We start from the raw sequence: 23235 nt of genomic DNA, 5'->3' as shown, positions 1-23235 counted from the left end.
TCTGATTTCCATCCCCAGGCTCAAGCACTGCAGGGGTGTAAGCAAGACCAAAGGCACAGCTGTATACTGTGAAATAATAAGTATCAGGCAAAATACAGTATCACAGCTAAGAGATGTATTTTAAAAGTGGAAACATCTATGTTTAATTGCATTTAAAGTATGTAGTGAGAAACCACAGTTATACATTGTTATAACAAACCTTTACATCTGAAGTCAGAATAATACAAAAAAAAGTGCTGATTATATATAGTCAAAATAACTGAGGCAAAATTTCAACAACATCTTCTAAAATATTAGCATGTGGCCCTTGCCAGCAACACTTTAAAGGTCAGGCTGAATAATGTCAGTGACAATCAGTGGTTTTCCTTAGCTTACCCAAAAACAACAACCAAAAAACCTGTTTTGTTGGGGTTTTTTTGTTTGCATTTTTTTTTTTTTGCATAGCTTTCAATATTGCTGCACTCTCACCTCTGCATATTGCAAGCCCATCTCAGTTCTGAGATAATTTCTTTAAAGTTCTGAATATTTGTAATCCAGTTCTCCTCAAATACATAATATATATTTTCTACCAATTATAAATACATCATTTTTATTAATCTGATTTCAATAACATGCATTTGTATAATTACTGTACAATCAAAATAGACATTGACTTTACACAGTGTGTATGCTTTTATTTCAGCGATAGTGTTCAGACACACTGCTCAACAAATCAAGCAAATGGGGAAATAAGAAGGGGGGAAAAAACAAAAAAAGGGGGAAATAACCTCTGAGAGGAAACAGAATCTCACAGCGTTTACAGGCAAAAAAAAACGAAAGGAAAAATGCTCATCGGAAAAAGGGTTTATTAATACATAGAAAATCCCCACAATACTTGAAACACACTTTAGGAACTAGTAAACACGTTAAATAGAGTTGTGCCAATTACGCAGTGCCCAAGCATCTGCTTGCTCTTAATTAGATGGGGAGGTGAATGACCACTGTTTATTTTCATTTTCCTCATTAATTATGAAAAACTGCATTTAATTCATCTTGCATGGTGAGAGACTGGCTGCGCAGATGTAAGTCGTAAGGGAAGTGGCTCTCTGTAGGCAACCTGAACATAGAGCTCTGCCCAAGGGGACCCCTGGGTGGCACTGCACAGTAATGCATGCCATAATTGTAATTTTTGCCATAGTCCAAGCTTTCTTCTTGCTTCAGGGAAAATATCCCATTATAGTTAATTGGGGGAGGACTTAAGGGACCTTCAAACTGTGGGCTGGCACACTCAGGGGAAGTGCTTTCATAGAAGGACTCGTAAGCACTGCAGTAATTGTAAGGTTTCATGGACTTGGAGTTGTCAAGAGTCCCGTGCCCTGGGGGAGTGCCGAGCTCGGGGCTGTGGTAGGGGGGGTAGAAGGTGGAGTAGGGCGACCGGGTGTGATGGGCACCTTCCCCTGCCTGGCCCATCAGGAAACTTCTTGCATTCAGCTGCAGGCATCCCGCCACCAAGTTTGTAGTTGGCTGGGACAGACCCTTGCACAAGTTTTGGACGAAGGTGAGCAAGTCGGGTCTCTTGCCAATTCGCAGGATTTCAGAAAGTGCCCAAATGTAGTTCTTGGCCAGTCTTAAAGTTTCTATTTTGGACAGTTTTTGTGTTTTAGAATAACAAGGGACCACTTTCCTTAAATTGTCCAGGGCATCGTTAAGGCCGTGCATCCGGTTCCTCTCTCTAGCATTGGCTTCTTGTCGCCTAAATTTGATCCTTTCCATCCTTATCTTGCTTGTCTTTTTTTTCCGAAGGCCCCTTCGCCTAGGCAAGCCATTCTCATCCTCCTCTTCTCTCTCCTCCTCCTCCTCCTCTTTTTCTGTGTCTTCTCCAGGAGATCTTTTAATATTCTTTCCTCGGAGCACGATCTGCTTCGAAAAGCTTTCTGGATTCTTCATTTGCTTTTGGTCATCACTTTCTCTGGAAAACTTTCTGCACATCTGGGATTCTGGCATTACAACAGACTCATCAAACGGTAGTGTTAACATGGTTCTATAATCTTAAGTTACCTGAAAGAATGCCAGCACAATATTTAAATATTTCCATTTTTAAAGTTCGCCGACTCACACACTCATGCAACTTCCATGCATCTGCGTGCACGCTCTGTTTGTGTGAGTGTGTGTATGTTTATGTATAAATGCACAGTCTATATTTTTTGCATAAAATGTCAGTTGCAAATGCTTGCTTTTTAAAAAATAAAAGCTGTCCAGAATCTTAAAATCACTGGAAACATTCAGGATCTTGCGACTAGAAAGCTATGCTTCTCACAAATAAATACAGAGTAAATCAATATTTCAAATGTACAATTAACTCCCCGCTCATTTATCTTCTTTTTAAACAAGCCCTTCCAACCCTCGCCACCTTGGAATTCAAAGAAATGCAAAGCATGAAAAAGCAATACAGAAATTTCATTAATCCAATTTCCCCTGGGTGAAAAAATGAGGAGAGCGAGAGCAGTCTTAATACTGAAAAGTGACATATCTCTAGTAACTGATGGATAAATATTTTTAAATCACTTTTTGACTTCTATTGTAAAGGTTTTTTTCCCCTCCACATTTTTTCCCTTATGAATCAAGATATTAAACTCCAGCAAGTTAGAGTGGGTTAGGAAAAAAAAAAAAAGACATACCCCCCCCAAGCACTCATCTAGTAGTATAATGAAAAACTAAGATTTTAATTTTTTTTGTAATGGTTTGTATGAAGATCACATATTACTTATTTTACATGAAGATGAAAATCAGAACTATCTAACCCTAAATGTATTCAGAGTAGAGTTAGGAAATAAAATCCCCCTACCTTTTCTTTTTTTTTTCCTTTTTCCCAGCAAAAATCCTAATGATATTATCTGTTTAGTTAGAATCAACTTATTTGCTTTTTCTCTTTACCTTTCCCCCCTTTTTTTTTTTTTCTCCCCCAACAATTGCAGTGGGGGGGAGGTGAAAATTTCCCTGCACACTATAGCAGTGTTTATGTTCTGCGAGGCTCAGACGTCTCCCTCCAGCTCGTAGCTGACAGGAGCGGTCTGTAGATTCTGACTGCAATCCTGCACGTGTGCTCAGAATCCAGCCTGGAATGGGAAAATAATTTCCTCTTCCCAATTATTTTGCTTTTGTTTGCAGTTTGGGAGCAGCAAAAGCTTGGATCCCCCACAGTCCTCAAAGACACAAACAAAACGAATGCCGGGACTCTTTTTTTAATAGAACAAAACTAAACAAAAACCCCAGTCAAAGACTAACTCTACCTATATTGTCTACACACTTGCAATATTACATAACACCAATCAAAGTATGCAATTGCATCAGAAGAACAAAATGTTAGGAGGAGTTATTAGACAGTAAATAGCATACATAAAATACAAGACAATGATACTGTAGCTTTAAACACTTGCATGCACACCCAGCACCAACTGAAATATCTTTATTTGTATTACCTTAGCTTTTTATTTCATTCAAAAATCAGTTTTCATTTTTTGCCTTCCAAATCTTTTCAGTCTGAATGTCGCATCGTCTCCTGGAGTCTAGATCTGTGTATATCTGCACTATCTCATTGATCTCTAAAAAGTGACATTGATGCCAACTGCCAGAGCTGGTACCCATGCCATCTGCTAGTGACGTCACGGGGCAGAGAAAACCACGTGAGCCTTTCTCCTGGGACCTTCATTCTGCACTGATCATCTGGCATCCCTCTAAGTGGGTACCAGCATTCATGTATCAACACAGAAGGTTAGACTGATAGAAAAAAAAAAAATGAAAAAAAAAAAAAATCTGCACCAGCATTTCACATACAGTAGGTGCATTTCCACTGGAGCTGCATCTTTTTAGCAGTCTAGCTGCACGGATAGACGTGCCAACATTTGGTGCTATCCCTGCCTACAGGTACGGCTGCCCTGTGGTTGTTAATATGGTATTGTTTATATGAGAAGTACTGTCTTGTATTGATTTGAGTCCCTCTGGTGCACCTGGTACCCCGGAAAAAAAAAAAAAAAGAGGCAAGGAAGAGAAGGCAGGAATGGGAAAGTAATGCCAGTGCTATAATGCATAGCATGGTCACAAAAAGTAGTTTTTGTGTGATGCTGCTCGGAGTGATTTTTGGGGTGTGGAATTTTTTGAGCGCAGCGAGTTGCCCCAGAGGGCAGGGTGACCGAGGCAAACCTGCCGGCTTTAAGGAATCTTCCCCTCACATCTCTCTGTGGTTTTTGACATTGCCAAAAGAAAAGAGGCATTTGCGGGAAACTGGACACACAATGTGAAGGTTTAACAAATGATGACTTTTTGTCCCAAGTGCATGGCAGGGGTACCCCGTACTGCCCTGGTGCAATGCAACTGGGGCACCTGCTACTTGCGGGGCAGCGCCAACACAGGCATAACTTGGGGTGTTTGGGGAGTTTCCCCTGCTGCCAGATTTTCTCTGTCTGTGTGGCCTTTTTGTGAATGCTTCCCCAAGATCTCTTTAAAAACTGAATTATATTTTTCAGAAACTTGCTCTTCCTCCTCCTAAAATCTTCCCCCTGCTCTTCCGTTTGCCTCCCTGGCTGCTCCATTTCTTCGTGCCCTTCTTTCTGCTGTCAGCTGCTTCTCCTGCACTCCCTGCTCGTCCTCCCTTAACTCTTTTGTCTCTTTTCACGGGCAAGAAACTGTTAAATAAAGCTGACAAAGCCTCTCGGCTCAGCTTTGCCATGGAGCTTATGGCAAACTCCACCTTGGTGTGTTTGGGGTTTGTGGGGTTTTTAATTTAAGGAGTGGCACATCACATATAAGCGATATCCAGAGAGTTACAGGGGGAATGACATGGCAGCTTAGAAACATTTAATTTTTTTTAAGTTTGCTTTCATTATTATTGCATATCACTGCTTTTGACTGACCAAGTAATCTCTCTTTTAAAAAGTGAGCGACTGAGTATGCTTTTAGTATTAAAATAATCCCTGGCAGAGCTGCTATTGTTATGGGTCTGTGTCAGCGTTTCTGTTATAAATCCTGGTTTTGAAGGGTTTATAACTCATCTGCTTTAATTCACATTGGGCCCAAGCTTGGCATTAATGTTCACAGCCCCAGTCCAATTATTTTGTTTTCTCAAAGTTTCATTTGAATTTGTTTGGGCATTTTTCGATTAGAGAGAGGAACAAAAAATTAGGCAGAATGATATGCTTGTCTGTGTAGATAGTGTTATGTACACCTCTGTGTATGTGCTCAATGATTTTAGAGCCTTTCTTAGAAAAAAAATAAAATAATAACCCTCTCCCCAAACTTTATTTTTTTTTTTTCACAGAAGTAAGAAATACCAGGTCATTCATTCTTTGCAGAGCTAAGAGCTTTTGCTTGTTTGTTTGTTTAAAATTTTTATTTTTTATGGTAAATGTATTTGAAGTGACAAAGATGTTAAAACTTATGTGTCAACTATTCAGAAGGAGCAAGACATTCATTTCATTTTATCCCAAATACTACAATCTGTGTAACAGAGCAAAGAATAGAATCCCGTTATTCTCAATAGGAATTTATGTATTAAGATTTGTGTTGTGGAAGCTCCTAAGGATTGTCAACCTTTTCAAGGATTTTGCATATTCAGAGTTTTATACAATGCACAATATCTAAATATGCAAAGTCCTGAGGAACTAAGCCCTGTTTCAACGCATACTAAAAATACTATGAGAAATTGAAGGAAAGGTTGACATTGTATTGTCTCTGTGTTAAGGGAAGGACTGTCTAAATTTCCAGGTATATCACCCAGACTCCAAAATATGCCTTTATTAAATATTTTCTCGCTCCTTTTTTTTTTTAATTTTTGGATCTGTTTGTTGTGGGTTTTTTTTAACATCTCAAATGTTGTCATAAAATTCATTTTGAATGACTTTATCTTGCTACTAAAACAAAAATAAATGAGTTAGTTTGTGCTGAAGGATTCCCTCTGTAGTAGTAACTTTCCCTTTTTTGCAGATTCTTAATCCATCATTTGACCTTTTTAATATTTTCAAATAAATAGCGGAGAAACAAAATAGCTGAGATATCAAGGTTTAAAAAGCCTTTACTGTGCATGCATAATAACTTTTCGTAAGGATTTTTCTACACATTTTGTATTATGGATCCATGATATGCAAATGTGTACTGCTGTTAATATGCATTCACAGCATACCCCATAACTGCTGCTTTGCTGTCTACTGTGAATGCATGTTAAGAATAATACACAAAACATAGTGAAATGCACTCTGCAGAAAGGCTGCACGGCACCAAATACGTTACTGAAAACATATCACAATTTTTTTTCCCCATGCCCAAGCTGTATAGTTTTGAATTATAAGTTACTCTATTTCAGATGCAATATTAGTAGAATACATTTAACACAGCCAAGCATGAATAGATTCACTGAAATAATACGGAGTTCAAAGGACTGCAGAACCTCCACGGTGCATCAGGGGGACTGACCCAAACTGCACTACAATCAGTGGGAGTTCTTCCAGTAACTTCATGCACTACCATCGAGTCTCCGGGGAATGTCTTGACTCTCTTTTTTTCTTGTTTTCTTTCTATTATTTTTATTATTTTTTTAACATTTCATCATCCTCTCCCACCCCTCCTGGCCCAGATCTCCCAGTGGCATTGTAACATGAGTATTAAGAAACTCTAATGATGTGTGCTCAGGACGAGTTTGGTGTGTGGTAGTGTGGGTCATTCACTGGTAGCAACGTGACCTAGTGGGAAGTGGGGGACTGTTCAGAAGGGGTATACTTACCTAAATATTTTTATTTTCTTTCTTTCCTCATCTTTCTGTTGTAAATGCTACATGTCACGGCAGTTCTGCTTCTCACCCATGTGTAAAGTCATGGTGGTAATCCTGTGATGTCAAACTCCCTCTTCCTTGCTTGTGACCTGATGTGAGTTTGCCTTTCTGCCACAGTGCCCACGTGCACAGCCCAAACACCTGGGGAGGACCAGATATAGCTCCTCCAAGCCCCCTTGCCTCTGGGCAGGCTCTGGGGCTTGGTGTCTATGCCAGAACCTAACTGCATGTGTGCAGCAGGGCTGGCCTCACAGCTTCCTTCCATGGCTACCTTGGCTGCCTTGGAACTGAATCTTGGGGGAAACACATGTCTAGCATGTGCATTGTCCTAAATAGCAATGCCAGACCACAAGGGGCAAATACTTGGTTTACAGTATGAAAAACAGTGGCTCGTGGCTTCAGACTCCTGCTGAGTTCAGAGTTCAGAAGCAGGTGAGAATACCTGCTTGGGGCATTCTGTTGGGGTTTTGTTGAGGCTTTTTTCATGGTTTGTTTTGTGGGGTTTTTTGTTTTTACAAAAGTAGGGCAAAAGCGGATGATGTCTTGGGCAGGAGCTCTGGTCTGCCAGCCTCAGTGAGTTTCAGACTGGTCAGAACTGGGAGCCTCTGGCAAAGGCAGGACCATGTCCCCACAAAAGGAGCTGGTGGGAAAACCAGACTGACATGCCACATGCATGTTACATGCCACCTGCATATCCTGTGTGCAACCATGGGACCAACATGATGTGTGTCTCTGTTCAGTGGCTACCCAGCCCTTTTCTGCCTCTCTGTGTCCCCAGTGTCCGCCAGAGAGTTTGGATGTCTTTGTGAGAGGAACCTGCAGTTCTCATCAAGCTGGCTAAGACCTCTCTCACCAGTGCTAAGATGATGTTACCAGGGTGTATGTCCTTCTCCCAGGAGAGATTAAGGAAGACACTAATAATGACTTCTGCCTTCAGAGAACTAACCTACATTAATTCAACAAGGTTCAGTTAAGTCTGAAAATGTGATTTTAATCTACCTGCTAATACTGTAAAATACTATAAATGTTCTTTGCCCTACATAAACCCCTTGTAATGAGGATACACCTCTTTCTCTAGTCAGATACCCTGAGTTTTGTTTTGAAAAATCTTTTAGGGACTAATATGAAAGAGCTGTGGAGGGGTTAGGTACTCTGTTTTAATAGGAGTTGCTGGAGTAAAACATTAATTTAGAATTTGAAAATGGACTCTAATATTAATCGTTTATGATTAACAAAAATGAGTTTGTGATCAGAAGTTACTCTTACATTTCTTAAACACTACCATGACTAGAATGGGTATAATTTTTTAAAATATGACACATTCACCATATACTAACATTAAATGAATTGAGAGTGGGACCATATAATCTTAAGATGGGAAAAATACATTTTTAAAAAGGGGTTCCACCTGTGAAAGTAATTATATGCTATAGCCTAAATTTTTTTCTTACTAGATTAAGAGGTGATACAGACCTTGCAGAAATATGGGATTTAAGGTACTTCTCTTCCTGGGGAAAAATGCTCTAGTCAGACTAGTCATGTAGCTGTATCACTTCTTTAAACCGCAGGGGGTTAAGATCATTTGTGTTGCTTTGTGGTGTGATGCAACCCTATGGTACATCAGAGAAACTGAGGGTTTTTTCATTCATACTTGATGACTGGGGCTGTCACACTCTCTGCTACCCTACTTGGAGGATATTCTGAGATTGGTGAATTTGGCAGACTTTAGAGGCTACAGCAGGGATGCTTGGCTGTGGCACACACCCTGATGCTGCCGATCAGCGTCTACTCTTTAATGGCAATCTCTGTCAAAGAGCTAGGTAGTGATGTTTCTTTTTTTTTTTTTTTCTCCTTTGCTTCTGCTGATGCCTACAGTGATTCACACGTGTGCTTCTTCCATGTTTCCATTTTGAGAACATTTCCATTCCCATCAAATCTTGTTTTTTTGTAGCCAGTCCCTTCTAGAATAGGTAGCGCAGGTGTGTGCGACCCTGGAGGTGACCGACACTGCTTGCAAGACCCCCCCAGGCAAGACCCTATGGCTATAAATCATGTTCTTTCCTCCATAAGCCAGGGCACCCCTTCCTTACAAAAATCTCTGAGTCTGATGGACTGCTTTCCTCTCCCTGCTTCAAATCTCCCCTAAGCAGAAACATCTGACTGGATGATCTCCCTGGATGACCTGTGTGGATGTTCACAAAAGTTTTCTCCCTTCCTGCAGCCTTCTCCCTCTGAGAACGTTAGCTGCAGTGTGAGGAGGAAGAATGCACTGAGCCCTCTGTGGTGGGGCAGTGCCAGGGCAAAGCCCCTCTGGGAAGTGGTGGGAGCTCCATGAGCATGACAACAGGCAGACTCAGAAGAGCAGAATGGCCTCACAGAAAGCACATACTGTGATGAGCAGTTTGCTTAGGACTACACAGCATGCTCCAAATTAAATGTGAGATGCAAGGAAATAGAGAAGTTGAATGAGCACTGACTTGATGAACGTGCAAAACAGAACCTAAGAGTTAGAATAGCTTCTGGTGGACAGTTCCCTCCCATGAAACTGTAGGGTTCTTTGTAAGGGGAACTTTGTAAAATATCCTTGCAAAGTTTATGAGAAAGTCTGACATTTCCATTAGTTGCAGACCTTTGAAACTCAGCAGGGAGAAAGCCCTCAGGCTAGAGAAATGACTTTTCTTTACCCCTGTGAAATTTTATCCAGGTTCAGGTGAGCTGTAAGCTCCTAAGAATCATCATTTCCTTTCTCTTGTGTGCACTCCTCAGGCAAATTTTAGCAGCATGCTGAAATAACCTCTGAACATCTTAGGAAAAAAAAAAAAGGACCTTGAAAATAAAAATTCCTTTAAAACTATTTTGAAAGCACCTTTTTAAAGTTGAGATGTTGGGTAGCTGACAGTAGGAAATGCTAGAGCTACAGTTGCCTATGAAATCTTAGTTCTCTCTATTATCTACAAATATACAAGTAGTTTCTTAACAGTAAAGCTCAGCTGAGGTGCTTGTTTTATGCTACAGTATTAAGTGTGGGACAGGATGACTCAGGATTTCTATGATGGAATATCTCATTTAGGTTTGCTTTCTGTTGTCTGAATTTATCACCCTTCTATAACAGGGCTTTTCCTGAAATACTGGTCTGATGAAAATAACCACATTTTCCCTTCAAAAAGCAGAAAGTTGTGCAATCAGGCTTCCCCAGCTGTTAATGAACTATAGCCTGCCTCACAGTTCCCAAATCTGCATCCCACTTTTGACTCTTAGCACCTGCAATTGCCAAACAGTATCTGCAACTTGTGATAATACATGTACTTATCAAAAAGAAAGGTAAGTTAGGGTTTTTAAAAAAGACAACACAACATCCCACCCCAAAAACCCCAAAACCCTCAAAAAACAACAGAACCCAAAAAACCAAACCAAAACCAAGCCAAAATCAAACAAAAAAAACCCAAAAGAGTTCAGAACAACAGAAAAAAAACCACCAAACAAATCTTTGTAACACCTGTATGAAGCAGGGAAGTGCTACTTTCCAGAAGTAAAAGGGAGGCACAAGGATCTTAAAGCACAGATTCTCAACTTGTTCTACCAATTTAGCATGCTTGACAGAAACATTAAGAGTAATCAAGAACACAATATCTATTTGATAAACAGTCCAGAAATTATTTTCCAGAAGTAGATTACATGAAGTGTACAGTCACTGGATCCTCTAACCTTTCTGCTTTTTCCTGTTACATGAAATTATACATATATTCAGTGATTCAAAGGTAGCGAAGGAAGGACAACAATATATTTTGGAGGATCTTGACCATCACGTTTTATCTCAAGACAGAAAGTTTGTCACAGCTGAGAGTGGAAGCTGGATGATTTGAGGTGTTTTACCCACAGGAACTATTTTCCCCTGACAGTACTAGAGATTTGGTGGCAGAATTTGACCTCAAATAGAACAGGGTTTTATGAAACTGTTTTCTGGATTTGACCTCTAAGCTTCTGAGAAAATGAAAGGCACATCCAATTTCAGCTCAGCTTTAAAATGGTACTGAATTCAGATGGGGCTGTAATGATCTTTTTCCAAAATAAGGTTGAAAATTGATGTTTAAAGAACATTTTTTTCAGTGATGAATGAACAATTCTACTACTTCTAGCTGCAGATCTACTTTTAAAGTAACTGGTGTTTCTCTTATTTACAAAGAACAATTTTCATTTATTTTTCACCAAATATCCTGCTTAAGTGGACACACTGATGTTGTAAGCTGTAAATTACTTACACTGCCATTGTACGCCTGGTGATTTTTATAGGGCAGAGTAAAGAGAAGATGAAGAATTGAGCAATGGTTTCCATCTATTCAAGTACACAACTGAAAGAAGCAGAGCTCAAGAGAAGGTTTGCTTATACCTGCACGGCTGTTTTTGGGAAGACATGTGGACATTGCCTCATAAGCAGCATTGTCTAACAACAGTCAATAAAATTTGCCACAATCAATGTGAATTTATGATCTACCATAAAGAGAGGTGAAGTTATCACATATTTAAGTAGAAGCTGAACTAAATGGTATTTTCAGTAATTTCCATCTCTTTCCATCTCTTCCCCCTGTGTAATCTCTAAGGAGCTGTGTAAGCCCTACAACTTGCCAGCTTCCTCAGCCACCAGGCATAATGAAAATCAGTACTTCATGCAACAGCCTTGAGTACAAAGTGTTGTTTTTGGAGGTAACTGCTCTACAAAGTGGTCTCACCTTACAGGGCATGCATGGAAATCACATAGTATCTTTTGGCAGCCCCGAGTTTTCATTTCAGTCCTTGGGCTGGCTGAGGACAGGCTTGAATCTCCAAATAGTTTAAAGCAACCATGGCCAGAATGCACCTGGAAGTTTGGCAAAAAGCCTTCTTTTCTAGCCAAATTCCCTCTCCTAAGAAGGGAGTGTGGCTTGCTGAACCCAACTCCTGCTTGTGCTTCCCCTCTGTTGTGCTGGCTGCTGTATAAGCTGAATTTCTACTTGGCTTGTATGGCCTTACTGGGGGCCTGGCTCTAAGATCTTGAAATATTGGGCAAAGGACACACAGGGCATAGTCTGCAAAATGTTTAACAGTCAGTGGCAATGCAGAAAAAGTTATTGAATGTGCATATATTTCTGCAACTTTTTTTTTTCTTTTTCTTTTCTTTTTTTCTTTTTTTTTCTTTTTTTTTTTTTTTCTGTCATTATGTCAGCCAGTATTCAGCTGCATTATTTTGCTTTCTTTGTGATCATCTTTGGGTCAAATGCAATTTTTAGAAAATCCTGATTGTGGTTTGATTCATTAGTACTGCAGTGTGACCAGGAGAGAAAAAATATGCATTTTACAAAGTATTTGAAGATATGCATTTTAAGGAATATATTATAATATGTTCAGGGCCTCATTCTTGTGTTCAGGACTTTTATGCAAGGATGGGTTGAAATCTGAAGTGCACTTTCAGTCTAGAGAGCCGTGCTGGCTTCTGCATTAGGACTTGTAAGGCATGTAAAGCCATCTAGGTAAAATTTATCTCAAAAGATCATATTGCTATGAATTCTGAAGACAGCCGCTTGGAGAATATTTGCTGTCACCAGCAGATGGTGACTGGAATAGCTGTCTCTCCCTATACCTCTAAGCCCTCCAACAGTGCGAATACAGGCAGTGCAAGAGCAGTTTGGTGAAGTGATGGAGGGAATACACTCAGCGTTACAGCACAGGGCCAAACCGTGAGAGATTCAGAGCTCCTGCACTCTGCCTTTGAAGGCTGGTGTTGGAAGAGTAAAATTGGTGGGGTTTGGAGTAATTATTGATTTCCACGCTTTTCATCGAGCCTGTTTCTTGTGGCACAAACTAACACTAATGAGGGTTTCTTTTGCAAAAACTGTGCAAATGCTCTGACTCTCACAGAAAGAGAAATCTTCATTATGAACAAGCTATTTGCAGTTTGACCTTGTGGCATAAAGTGGCAGAAAGTGGAACATGTTTTCTTTCAGAAGATTAAATATAATTTTCTGCTTAAAACTTTGTGTATTAAGCACATTATAATGAAATTCCTGAGAATGAGACATTTAGGAAAAGTCAGGTCTTTAATTTATTTAAAGGAATTCAAAAGGATACTTCTTTTCAAAATCAGTTTTAGTCCAGAAAATCAAAACCAGATAAATTTTATTTTTTAAAATGAGACATTTTGATTGATGTGAAACAAATGTTTACTGAAAATTTTGCATTGTGGAACACAGGTTTTTTTCTTTTGCTTTTGTTTCATACCTGAAGGATAGTAAATTTTAAAATGTGAGCTTTCTCCAAACAAAAGAATGTCTCAGTTTGCCTACAGTACCAAATTCACTATAGCACCTGGACTAAATGAGTGATTCCAAAAGGCAAATTTCTTCCAGCCGTGTATTCTGGATTTGCAGTTTCACTTATAAATTAATTTCTTTATAACTTACTATATTCTGTAATTCAGAAAGCCTATTCTTGTTATTTAAGTACTATATATAAATGTTTCTTCATGCTCCCCAAATCCTTTTTATTTTTTTTTTCTTTAATTGTCAGCAATTCTCTAAAGCACCAGTTCAGGCTCCCCTATACCCTCAATTCCATTTTGCCAAACACAACACAAAAAAGATAGCCTTTGTTAAAAAGTTTAATGTTCTTAATTAGTAGAATTGTCAAACTAATTAGAATACCAATTAGAATTGGCAGGGCTATCGTTAATTTAGAAGTGCTGTGGTCTAGTGTTAATCGCTATTAAACCTTATAGTTTGTGAAAGAGAAGGAGCAAGGAGATGAATACACACACATGCAAACTCCCTCCCCTCCCATTTTAAGTGTTAAGGGTCCATAACCATAACGATCTGTGCTGTCAATGTGTACTTAGGGACTGTTTAATCCATGGAGACATTGATGCAAAGTTAATAACTGCTTATGCACAAAAGTAGCATTGTGGAATTAAAACTCGGAACTTTTTTTTAATGTGTGACTATTAAATGGCAAAATCCCACCAGTGGCTGGAAAAGATATTCCAAGCACTCAGGACTTTCTATAGGAAATACGCAAGAGAAATCCACTTGTTCTTAACTTGGTATTGTGAAAGTTACTTTGCACATCTTCAAGCACATGGCAAATGGAGATCTCTCAGCACTGTACATGCTGAAATTAAACTTCAGCTCCTGCTGGTTCAGTGAGTTCGTATCAGTGTTTCATAGACGGTGGAGCTATTGCTCAAGTAGTTCCCATGGTGAGTCAGATGTACAGTGGGAAACACACTGAGAGCTCAGCAACTTTCAGTCTCCAGATCTGAGTCTCACGCACATGTGCCCTTCCCATCGACCTCATTCTAACTTTTAAGTGGTGAGAAGATATCGGAGAGAAACAATTTTATTTTTCAAGCTCAAAGGTGAATAAAAAACTTCTATTCAAACTACGTACTTAAAACATCTGTTCCTGACTGGAAGCATAAGGGACAAGTTCCCACAGATCAATGCTGTGAATATTGCTGTGAGTTCCATGTACACCCTACCATGCACACAGAGCCCAATTTATATCTGCAAGCGATTAGGAAAAAAGGGTGCTCTGGTGGCTAGAGAATCACACAGGAGCCTGATGTGTTCAAGTCCCAAGTACAAATGTAACATTTCTTAGGTACAAATATATTTTCCACTTAGGTGTTGTCTCCAGCTGGGATGATTGCACTCTGAATTCTCTTGCTGGTGATAGATTGATGCAAGAGTGATGGTACTGATTCGTATTTATCTCGGGTAATGGTGATGTGAGCTAGAATATGTCAGACTGAGGGCAGACTAGAAAAAGAAAAGGTCAATGGCACTGTTGTCTGTGGAGCACGTGGATATCGTAGTGGTAATGCAGCACAGCATAAACATGTTTCTGTTCCTTTCCAGCCAGATCTAGCTCAAGTATTTTTCTAGTTATAGCACAGCTAGTTCACAGTCCAATAAAATCCATCCAGACCCAACTGTGCTGACTCTTCCAGAGAAACTGAACAATTTATTTTCAAGGAAGTCAGATGTTCAAATTGCATCTTGGCAGTGTTCAGTCAAGAAACCTTTGCCTTGGTCAAATGGCATCTGATATACTGATGCTTTTTCTTATGCTTTGTTTAAGTAAAACTATAGTCAATTCTGATACATGTGTCTTTGCTCTTGCAGGAAAAAAAAGTGTGAATTTAACATGATTTATATAGGAAAAAGGTTTTAAGGATCAGCTACAAACTTAACCTTCTTAGTTACAGTTGTGCTACTGCTCAAAGCTAAGATTTGATTCTGGATAAGTAAAATGTTGAAAAAGAAGATTAATTCAAATACAGTAAGAGAAACTAAATTATGAAAAAAACAAAACAAAACAAAAAACCAAACAAAACAACAAAACTAACTGAAAGCCAGGAATTTAGTTCTGTTTTTCATTAAGTAAGCTAGGTAGTGAATGTTAAAGAAATACATACATACATAACCATTTTGCTTTCTGCTCTTTATGTTACATGGTAATTCAATTAAGAAATGAAAAGAGGAACTAAAAATTAATGATTAGTTAACAGCAATAGCAAAACCCCTTTTTTTTCTCCTCAAAGGAAACCTTTTCAACATGTAAGATTCCTTCTAAAACCCTAGATGATTTAATTTTTTTTAGAAATTTTTATTGACAGTCTTTTTAATTTTATTTAAGTATTAGTACCCTTGTTTCAAGGCTTTCGTTTTGAGCTGCCTAAACACTGTAGGCGATGTGGTCAAGCCAATTTAAGACCACTAGGATATTTAAAATCCCACGCAAAGTTTACCCCAAATACATCAGTTCTATTTCAGAGTTTTTCCTATTAGGGAAAAAAAAGAGTTTCCTGTCATCTTTGGCTGCTGCAACCTTTGTTCTTGGTAACATCTTTGGGTCTTTGCCACTTAATCTTGCAGAGTCTGAAATGTTTTTTCTGTTTTGTTCAGCCAGATACATGCAACCATGGTGATGCTGAGGGTGACAGTGAGGACAGGGGCTTTTCACTGAGCTTAGTTCCAGGTGGACTTCACTCAGCACCAGCATCATGTTAGATGGGTGGTGAATAACAAACCTGTACATACATGTGGAGCTGTGGAAGGACTCGCATGCCCCCAGCTTACTGCTCAGTAAGTGAACTGCCTGAGTGAAAACTAACTGTCTCAGCTTGCTTTTAGAGAATGGGAAGAGATGGCACCGTCTTCTCCTGGGGTGTCTAAGTGCAATGAACCACCTTCCACTACCTTGGTGTGTGTGTGTTAGATGACCTGATTACTTTGGCGGCTGGTGTTAGATGAATCAAATTCCACCAGAGCTGGTTGGAAATCCTTTGCCAGAACAGTTTCCTCATGATCAAGCTGTTCTCATAAATCAAAATATTCTTGGACATGTTTTGTCATTGGTGAAGTCTGTTGACTATCTGCTCAGAAAACCAAAATCAGACCTTTGTGGGGTCAATAAATCCTGATAAGAGTAATCTGGGTTTTGGGTTCCCCCAAAATGTGTACTTCTCCAGTAAGTTAAATGTCAATGTGTCCTGTCCTAGAAGACACATTAGCCGATGGGACCTGTGGAGTAGGGCCCAATTCTTCTTCATGGCTTTTGTTGTGTGGCCAAAAAGCATCTTCCAGGACATGGTGCAATCTTGCCTCAGTGCAACCACCCCTCTGTACCTGGATATGTGGCTGGGGCAGGAATCAGGGCTTGCAAGGAATGCTTGCTCCTGAGGAGAACTCCCATGGCAACAAGCGTTGTCAGAGAAATAGGCATTTCTCCATTTGATGTGTCTGGCAAGGAGTGGTTGTTTCCTACTTTGTACATAAAAGCTGAAAGGGTTAAGCTTCTGAAATTTAAATACAGGCTTTTTTTTTCTGTTGAAAATACTGTTAGGGATTATCTCAACCAAGTATTACAATGTTTCATCATGGCTGGGACTGAAAACAAACACAGAATTTTGAGATAACTCCCTGGAAGAGTACTCAAGGTTTAGATACTCAAGGTGTCTTGCAGCCACAACTCCATTTCAACCTGTCACATAGCAGGCTCAGCATTTCTGCCTCAGCATTGTACAATGAATTATCCCCCAATGAAGAGGATGACAGGACTTTGAAATACAATAAAAGAGTGCAAGCCAGACTTTTTTATTGCCAGTAGGAATGTGATGGTTCAGCTCCACTTTTCTGACCTGCACCTGTACCCATCCCTGAAGTACTAACCTGCTTCATACCTTGATTTGCATCTGAGATGCTTGTTGCTGCCCCTTCCTGGGCAGCTGTAACTGCAGCTTCTGAGCCCTGGTCCCATCTTGGCTATATAGTGCTATACTCCCCTATCTGGCCCCAAGCCCAGTTCCCCGCGCAGCTGCCCTCTCTGAGCTATGGTGGTGGTGCTGTATGCATGTGGGAGTACAGAGGGAGGCATCACTCTGCTCCTCTAGGAGAGATGAACAACAGTCTCAGTTTGCTTCTCTGGATATCTTACCACTTGGGTGGGAAGGCATCCTTGTGCTTGGAGTGCCTGGGCATCACTCTGCTCCTCTAGGAGAGATGAACAGCAGTCTCAGTTTGCTTCTCTGGATATCTTACTACTTGGGTAGGAAGTCATCCTTGTGCTTGGAGTGCCTGAAGGCAAAGAGCTGTAGTTTTTAGAGGTTTGGTGTAGGCAAATGATTTTCCCATTTTACTGCTATTTCCCCCATCATTATTTTTATTTTTTTGCTTAGGTGGTTTGCAGTTACCATGCTTATTCATTCCACTGTTTGCCTTTAGGGCTTCTTTGTGCCTTTTCTCCACCATTAGTCTGTTCTCCTTTTTTCCCCCCAGTGATTTTATATGTAATCTTCATTTTAATCTAGCCTGATAGTTGTCCTCTTGTCCATTGCAGATGGAATAGTTTCTAAAGAGGTGAACAATATTAATTTATTTGTTGCAAAAGGCCTTGTGTATAATGGCACCTCTTTTTTGCAAATGGTCAAGTTTTCCTTATCTTTTCTTTTCTATCCCATTTTTATTCTAGCCATATAAAGAATTAGGAGAGAGGCTAAATCAACTACTAAATGCCATCCATTCCCATAAGATGAAGGACCACATAGGGATATAGTCTGTAGCTGAGAATACAGGAATTTTTCCTGTTTGTTTAGACTTAAGATCAGTCTCATCTCCTATTTATTTTCTGGCAATCGCCATTGCCAAAGAGAGACCCCTAAAGTGTGTACATGAAGGTTAAAAAGAAATTACCCTTGTTAAGTCTCAGCCCATTCTCTAACAGTTGCTGAATTCTGTGAGCTCTGAAGCATGACCCAAAAACGTTATTGTAATTAATTATGGTAACTCTGATATGCATATCAATTCCTTTTTGCAAACATACATTTCTGAAATCTACTTCTTGTACCAGTGAGCTCTCTAGCCTATGTACATATTGAGCACAGTCCATTTAGGATTCTCCTTTTTCTTCTTCTTCTTTTTTTTTTTTTTTTCTTTTCCTGTTTAAAACTGTTAATGTGCCTGAGCAAATCAGTTGCATCTCAAATCTGACAAAGCAGCAATGTTTTAGCTGTCCTTTTTCCTTCTTTTCCATTGCTGAACCTCTCATTCCTCAATTTAGAATGAACAGGACCTTGTTCAGAACCCATCACAATCCTTTATGAATTTCTGGCAACCGTTGCTGTACTGCCATAAGGTTTCCTACTTCTGCACCCTTCCTCCAGACATCACTGAGTCAGTGCACAGCCGAGGACAAGGCTGCAAATCAGATCAGCATGGTACATGTTCTGTTACACTGGGGCCACCCATCCTTCCCTCAGCAAAGGAAAGGGGTCTTTAACCCTTAAAAAAAAATGGGTGCTGGAAAGCTGTGCCCCAGCACTACTCTTGTGGAAAGCATCCACCCTGGAAGCAGCACAGTGACTCCAGACAGGTGCTGTCCTTCTCCAGAGCAGGGCAAAGAGAAGAGGCATGACTATAGTTCTTGTCTGGGTTTTGCTCATGTTAAATTCTTTTTAAACAGGGCACTAATAAAAAGTGAATAATAGGTAGGAAAATGCTAGCAGAAGTCAATAGCAAATATGCTGGTTTTTACTTGCCAACAAGAAACAAAAGTGAAAATGTTCACATGTGAATGCTGCTCTCTGTATGAAAAAGTGCCATGTTCCAAGCATAAGTGCAAACTAAAACCCCATTTGTGTGAATAGCTAATTATAAGGGTGAAAACACTGTCAATCTTAGCACTCATCTGGGTTTCATCTTGGATGCCAAATGGGTCTTCCTGTCCTATATGTTAAGAAAACTCTTGATTTCACAGCCCTGACAGGAGAATAAATACCAGCCAGAAGTAACAGAAAGGGAATAAACGTAGACTATCATGATTGAATTTTTATTAGCATCACCTTTTTTCTGACTATATGTTAAGTGTTTTGAATCAAGATGATATTATTCAGAAATAAGTACTGACAAAACTTTCTTCACTATTCTATGAACGCAGTCTAAAAAAAAATACAGAAAAGGTAATTTTTCTTGTTCACAGTGCCTGCTGTGAAGAAGCCTACTGTAATTTGCCAAAGATGCATGTGCTGCTGAAGCTTTCTAATTGAAGCTAACCCATCAAAGGGTGTAAAGACTTTCTCAAATGTCTTAAGTTGTATCTCCTGTCCCAGTGCAATTATGATTTAAATGTATCTCTTTAAAGAACACTACAGACAAGCAGAACAAAGTCCCATTACTGTCTTGTACCTATTCATTATTAAATAGTTACCTGTGGAGTTTTGTCAAAATCTCTACATATTAATCTCTCAAAGCTTGGAGAGTTATTTGGTGTGTGTATTTGGTTGGGGTTTTTTTTAAGAATTAAAAAAGCTGGTTTTTTCAATATCAGGCAAATGCACGGCAGGTGGGGAGGACTGTACTCTGTAACAAACAATTTGGATCCCATGTGTATCCAGGATCCTGCATAGCTATAAAGATCACAGAGGTGGCTTGTTTTTAAATTAATATTTTATTTTGGATGATGTTAAGTGGTATAGCCATTAGTGCATATTAGAATTTCAAGAAAAAGTGACAGTGTTTTAAAACTAAATTTTATCTTTGGCTAGCCCATAAGCTGCTTGGTCAATTTAAGTTGTTTTAGCTTTTTTCCTTTCCTCCATTTCCCAGAATTTAAGTCACAGGATCTCAGATTACCAGCTGGTATTTTACTCAGATTACCTGGTATTTTATTCCAGGGTTGGCTAGGAAAGATATATAAGAAATAAACTTTCCTATGTTTCCAAACTGTAAGGAAAACTATGCAGCTTAAGTTCTGGTTAATCCTAGCGTGATAAAGGCTCTTGGAATTTAATTACCTCTAAACCTCATTTATTATTTCAATTTAAACCAAATAATTCAAAGCATAAAGCAAAACATTTGCTAATGCTTTTCCTTATTTTTTTTTTTTTTTTTTTTAATTGGAAGACTTTTTACATGTGAGATGCCTGAAGCTCAGACATACAAAAAGAGCTCTGTCGACTTTCATAAAATCTTTATCTGTTTTTCAGCTTGTCTCTATGAGGCAGATTAACACACTTGATCACATTCAAACTCTGGTGAAAGTGCTCTTTGAACATTTCACATTTATCGAGATGATGGTATGTAACAGGGGAAAGGAAGAAAGTAGAGGGTGGAGAAATCTTCTGAGAGCTGAGGGAGATGCTGTATCTCTAGTTAGACTAAGCTTGTGCGAGATAATAGGATGTACCTTCCTTAATGCCTTTCTAAATCTCTCAGGGAGATTTGGCTCCTAGGGTGCCTGTCATGAAGTGTGTACCAATAGCACTGCTGTGAGTCACTGCGGCTCCATGTGATGAGGAGACTCAGTGACTCTCACAGCTGTTTGGTTTGTTATGCTATGGGGATGTTTTTTCTCCTGTCCTAAAAGGAGGAAGATGTAGAAAAAGCCCTGACACAGGGACCTCCACACCCTGACAGGCTTTGGTAACTGAGATTCAAACAGTGTGCAGCACTGCGTGCTGTTGCTGGGGCATGAAGCCAGAGTGGGGAACTCACTGCACCTTTCAGATGTTGGCATGGGGAAGGAAGCCCACAGATTCCCTGGGGCCAAGCAGGCTGCCAGTGGGGGTAGGCACAGGGGAGTGACCCTTTCTATTCCCAGTGTGCAAGGGAGAGGTGGCTCTTGGCTGGGGAGCCAAAAGTTCCCCATTGAAACTGATCAGAGCCAAACTAAGATTCAAAGGCACGGAAGGGCTCTACACATAGTTTCTTCTTCAGCTAGTCTTCATTTTTTCCTGACAACTCATTCAAGTGTGATCCAGTGAGGCTGCAGGACTAAAGCCTATATAGTCATAATGGTTTTAGCAGATCCAGCTTCCTGGGATTTGACTACAAGATTTAGCAGTCCATCCAGGTAGAGCAACCAAGTGCTTTCCTCCAGATTATCTTTCACGTATGTATAAACAGCATTTGCTGCAAAATGTGTGAACTATGGAGCTCAGAGTCACAGCCTGCAGCACAGAAAACTGGCTTTTCCTGGAGCTCATAATGTGATAATTAAATTGCTAACAGGCACCTTAGTGATGGCATTTTCTGGAGATGTGAAAGCCTTCTTATAATCATACCTTTCTGTAGGGTAGTTTCATCACTAGAAGCAGAGCTATCAGAACCAGGGTTGTTTGTGGGTTTTTTTCTATATTTTCTTCAATGAGTACATTAAATTTTTATGTGGAGTGAAATGGGACAGGACGTGTTTCCCTTCCACTGCACAATGATTTATTACCCCAAAAAGACCGCAGAACTAATTAGCAGAGTAATTAATTAATATAAATTTGCATATTTGCATTTGCAATTAGTGCAGCCGACTGATTAGTCTGAAAATGGGAAGTTTGACTCATTAGATGTTAGTGTCTGCTGGACCGGAAAGCGGCTGCCAGATGAGGCGAAAAAGCATAGAATAAGCATGAGCGTGTGCGCGCGCGCGCGAGCTCGTCGTGTCTTTTGTTAGAAGAACAGAGTGCAAATATGTGCTCTAAGATACTAAGACTGCTAGGTTTTTTTATGCTTTCTTCTCCCTCCCCCCCCCCCCCCCCCCCGCCTTTTTGTTTTTCACCCCCTTTTCACACACACACACACAGGCTGTCTGGGCAAGGACGTTGGCTGTTCCTGCCCCCAGGAACCACGGGCAGATCTTCCCTGTCTCCTGCCACGGCTCCAGCGACACTCGCCGTTCCTGCTGGTTGCTCCGACGTAGCCTCCGATGTAGGGATTTCTCTTGGCTTTGATTTGAGTTGTTTCTCATGGATCCACCAGTATTTGAGCTGGAGAGTTTTGCTGAGCTGGTTTCTGCTGACCCCCCCCACCACCTGCTTTTGCTTTTTAACCACCTTTTCAGCTGTTTTTCTCGTTAACTACTTTCTGCCGTGAGCCGCTGCAACCATGAAACTCTGAGATGCTTCTGAACGGTCAAATCTTTATGGGGAGGGTGGCTGCTGCAGATCTGATTTAGGTGCCGAAGGGGAGCTGTAAGGAGCCTCCTTGCCCTGTGATAGATGGGACAGGGAGAGTTCCCCTCTTCCTAGTTATATTGTCTAACCAACTGCTAACACTGAGAGGTCAAACTGAGCAAAGCCCATAAAAGCCCTGGATAAGTTACGAGCTTTCCAGGTTGTTGCACTGTTGTATTTTCCTCCTTAGACATCCTTGTACACATCAAAATAGTCCTTCTGCTCTACATACCCAAACTTGGCATGTCTGGACAGCCATTGTCCCAAGTTTTAGTGAGGTTTGAGAGAACATGGAAGAGATTTGTGTCTGTCTGTTGGGTAATATATCCAGATGCTGTAGTATCTGTAGGCTGATTACAAATGCCCTTTTCAGGGTGCCAGAGCAGAGCTGGTTTTTCTAGGGGTGAGTGGAGGAAGTCCTTGCACTTCTCTGGGGCACATTACATTGTTCTCTCCTCTACAGCTGGAGGAAATCGCCAGTCCTTCCCAAGTGAGACTGGTCATCTCTTCAAGGGTACTGTGACTGGGAATGGGGGAGGAGAAGAGGCTGGCCCCAAAACAGCCCTTGAAAGCTCACTTGCCCAAAAACTTGGTCCTTGCCCAAAAACTTTGATCAGCTTTTAGCTGTTGATGCCACTTTGACACTTGCACAGGTGTTGTGAAAGATTCAAATGGGTATTGCCCAGCACTTGCCACCACTGTGCATTTACTGCATTGTGGAGTTCGAGATTTGTATCAGTTTCCTCTAGCTCTTCTGCTGTAAGAAAGCAAGCCACTTTGCTGCTTCTTTTTTATTATTATTTTTAATTTTTTTTTGCTACTAAGCTTAAAAATCTAGCTACAGCAGTTAGAACTGTAGCATAGATGCAGTTATACTTTCAATAAAGTATATTTCTATTCTGCTCAAGGAATGAGTTTAGGCTAATGTACACTCTGCAGGTATAAACTCTGTCCTCTCTGGCAT

General features: G+C 40.1%; 1 protein-coding gene across 1 annotated transcript; it reads right to left on the bottom strand.

Annotated features, from left to right (window-relative positions):
* Window positions 1-438: 438 nt before the first annotated feature.
* On the bottom strand, window positions 439-3573 carry NEUROD6 (neuronal differentiation 6). The gene is made up of 2 exons (XM_009999056.1): window positions 3459-3573; window positions 439-2037 (listed from the first exon to the last, which is right to left on the bottom strand). Exon 2 carries the CDS (start codon window positions 2014-2016, stop codon window positions 1003-1005), a length of 1014 nt encoding a protein of 337 aa, XP_009997358.1. The 5' UTR covers window positions 2017-2037; window positions 3459-3573; the 3' UTR covers window positions 439-1002.
* Between the last annotated feature and the right edge of the window lie 19662 nt (window positions 3574-23235).

This window comes from Chaetura pelagica, unplaced genomic scaffold (assembly GCF_000747805.2).
Source record: "Chaetura pelagica isolate M959 unplaced genomic scaffold, ChaPel_1.0 scaffold396, whole genome shotgun sequence".
Classification (NCBI taxonomy): domain Eukaryota; kingdom Metazoa; phylum Chordata; class Aves; order Apodiformes; family Apodidae; genus Chaetura; species Chaetura pelagica.
Note: the sequence above shows the minus strand (reverse complement) of the source record. Positions and strands in the feature narration are given on the sequence as shown.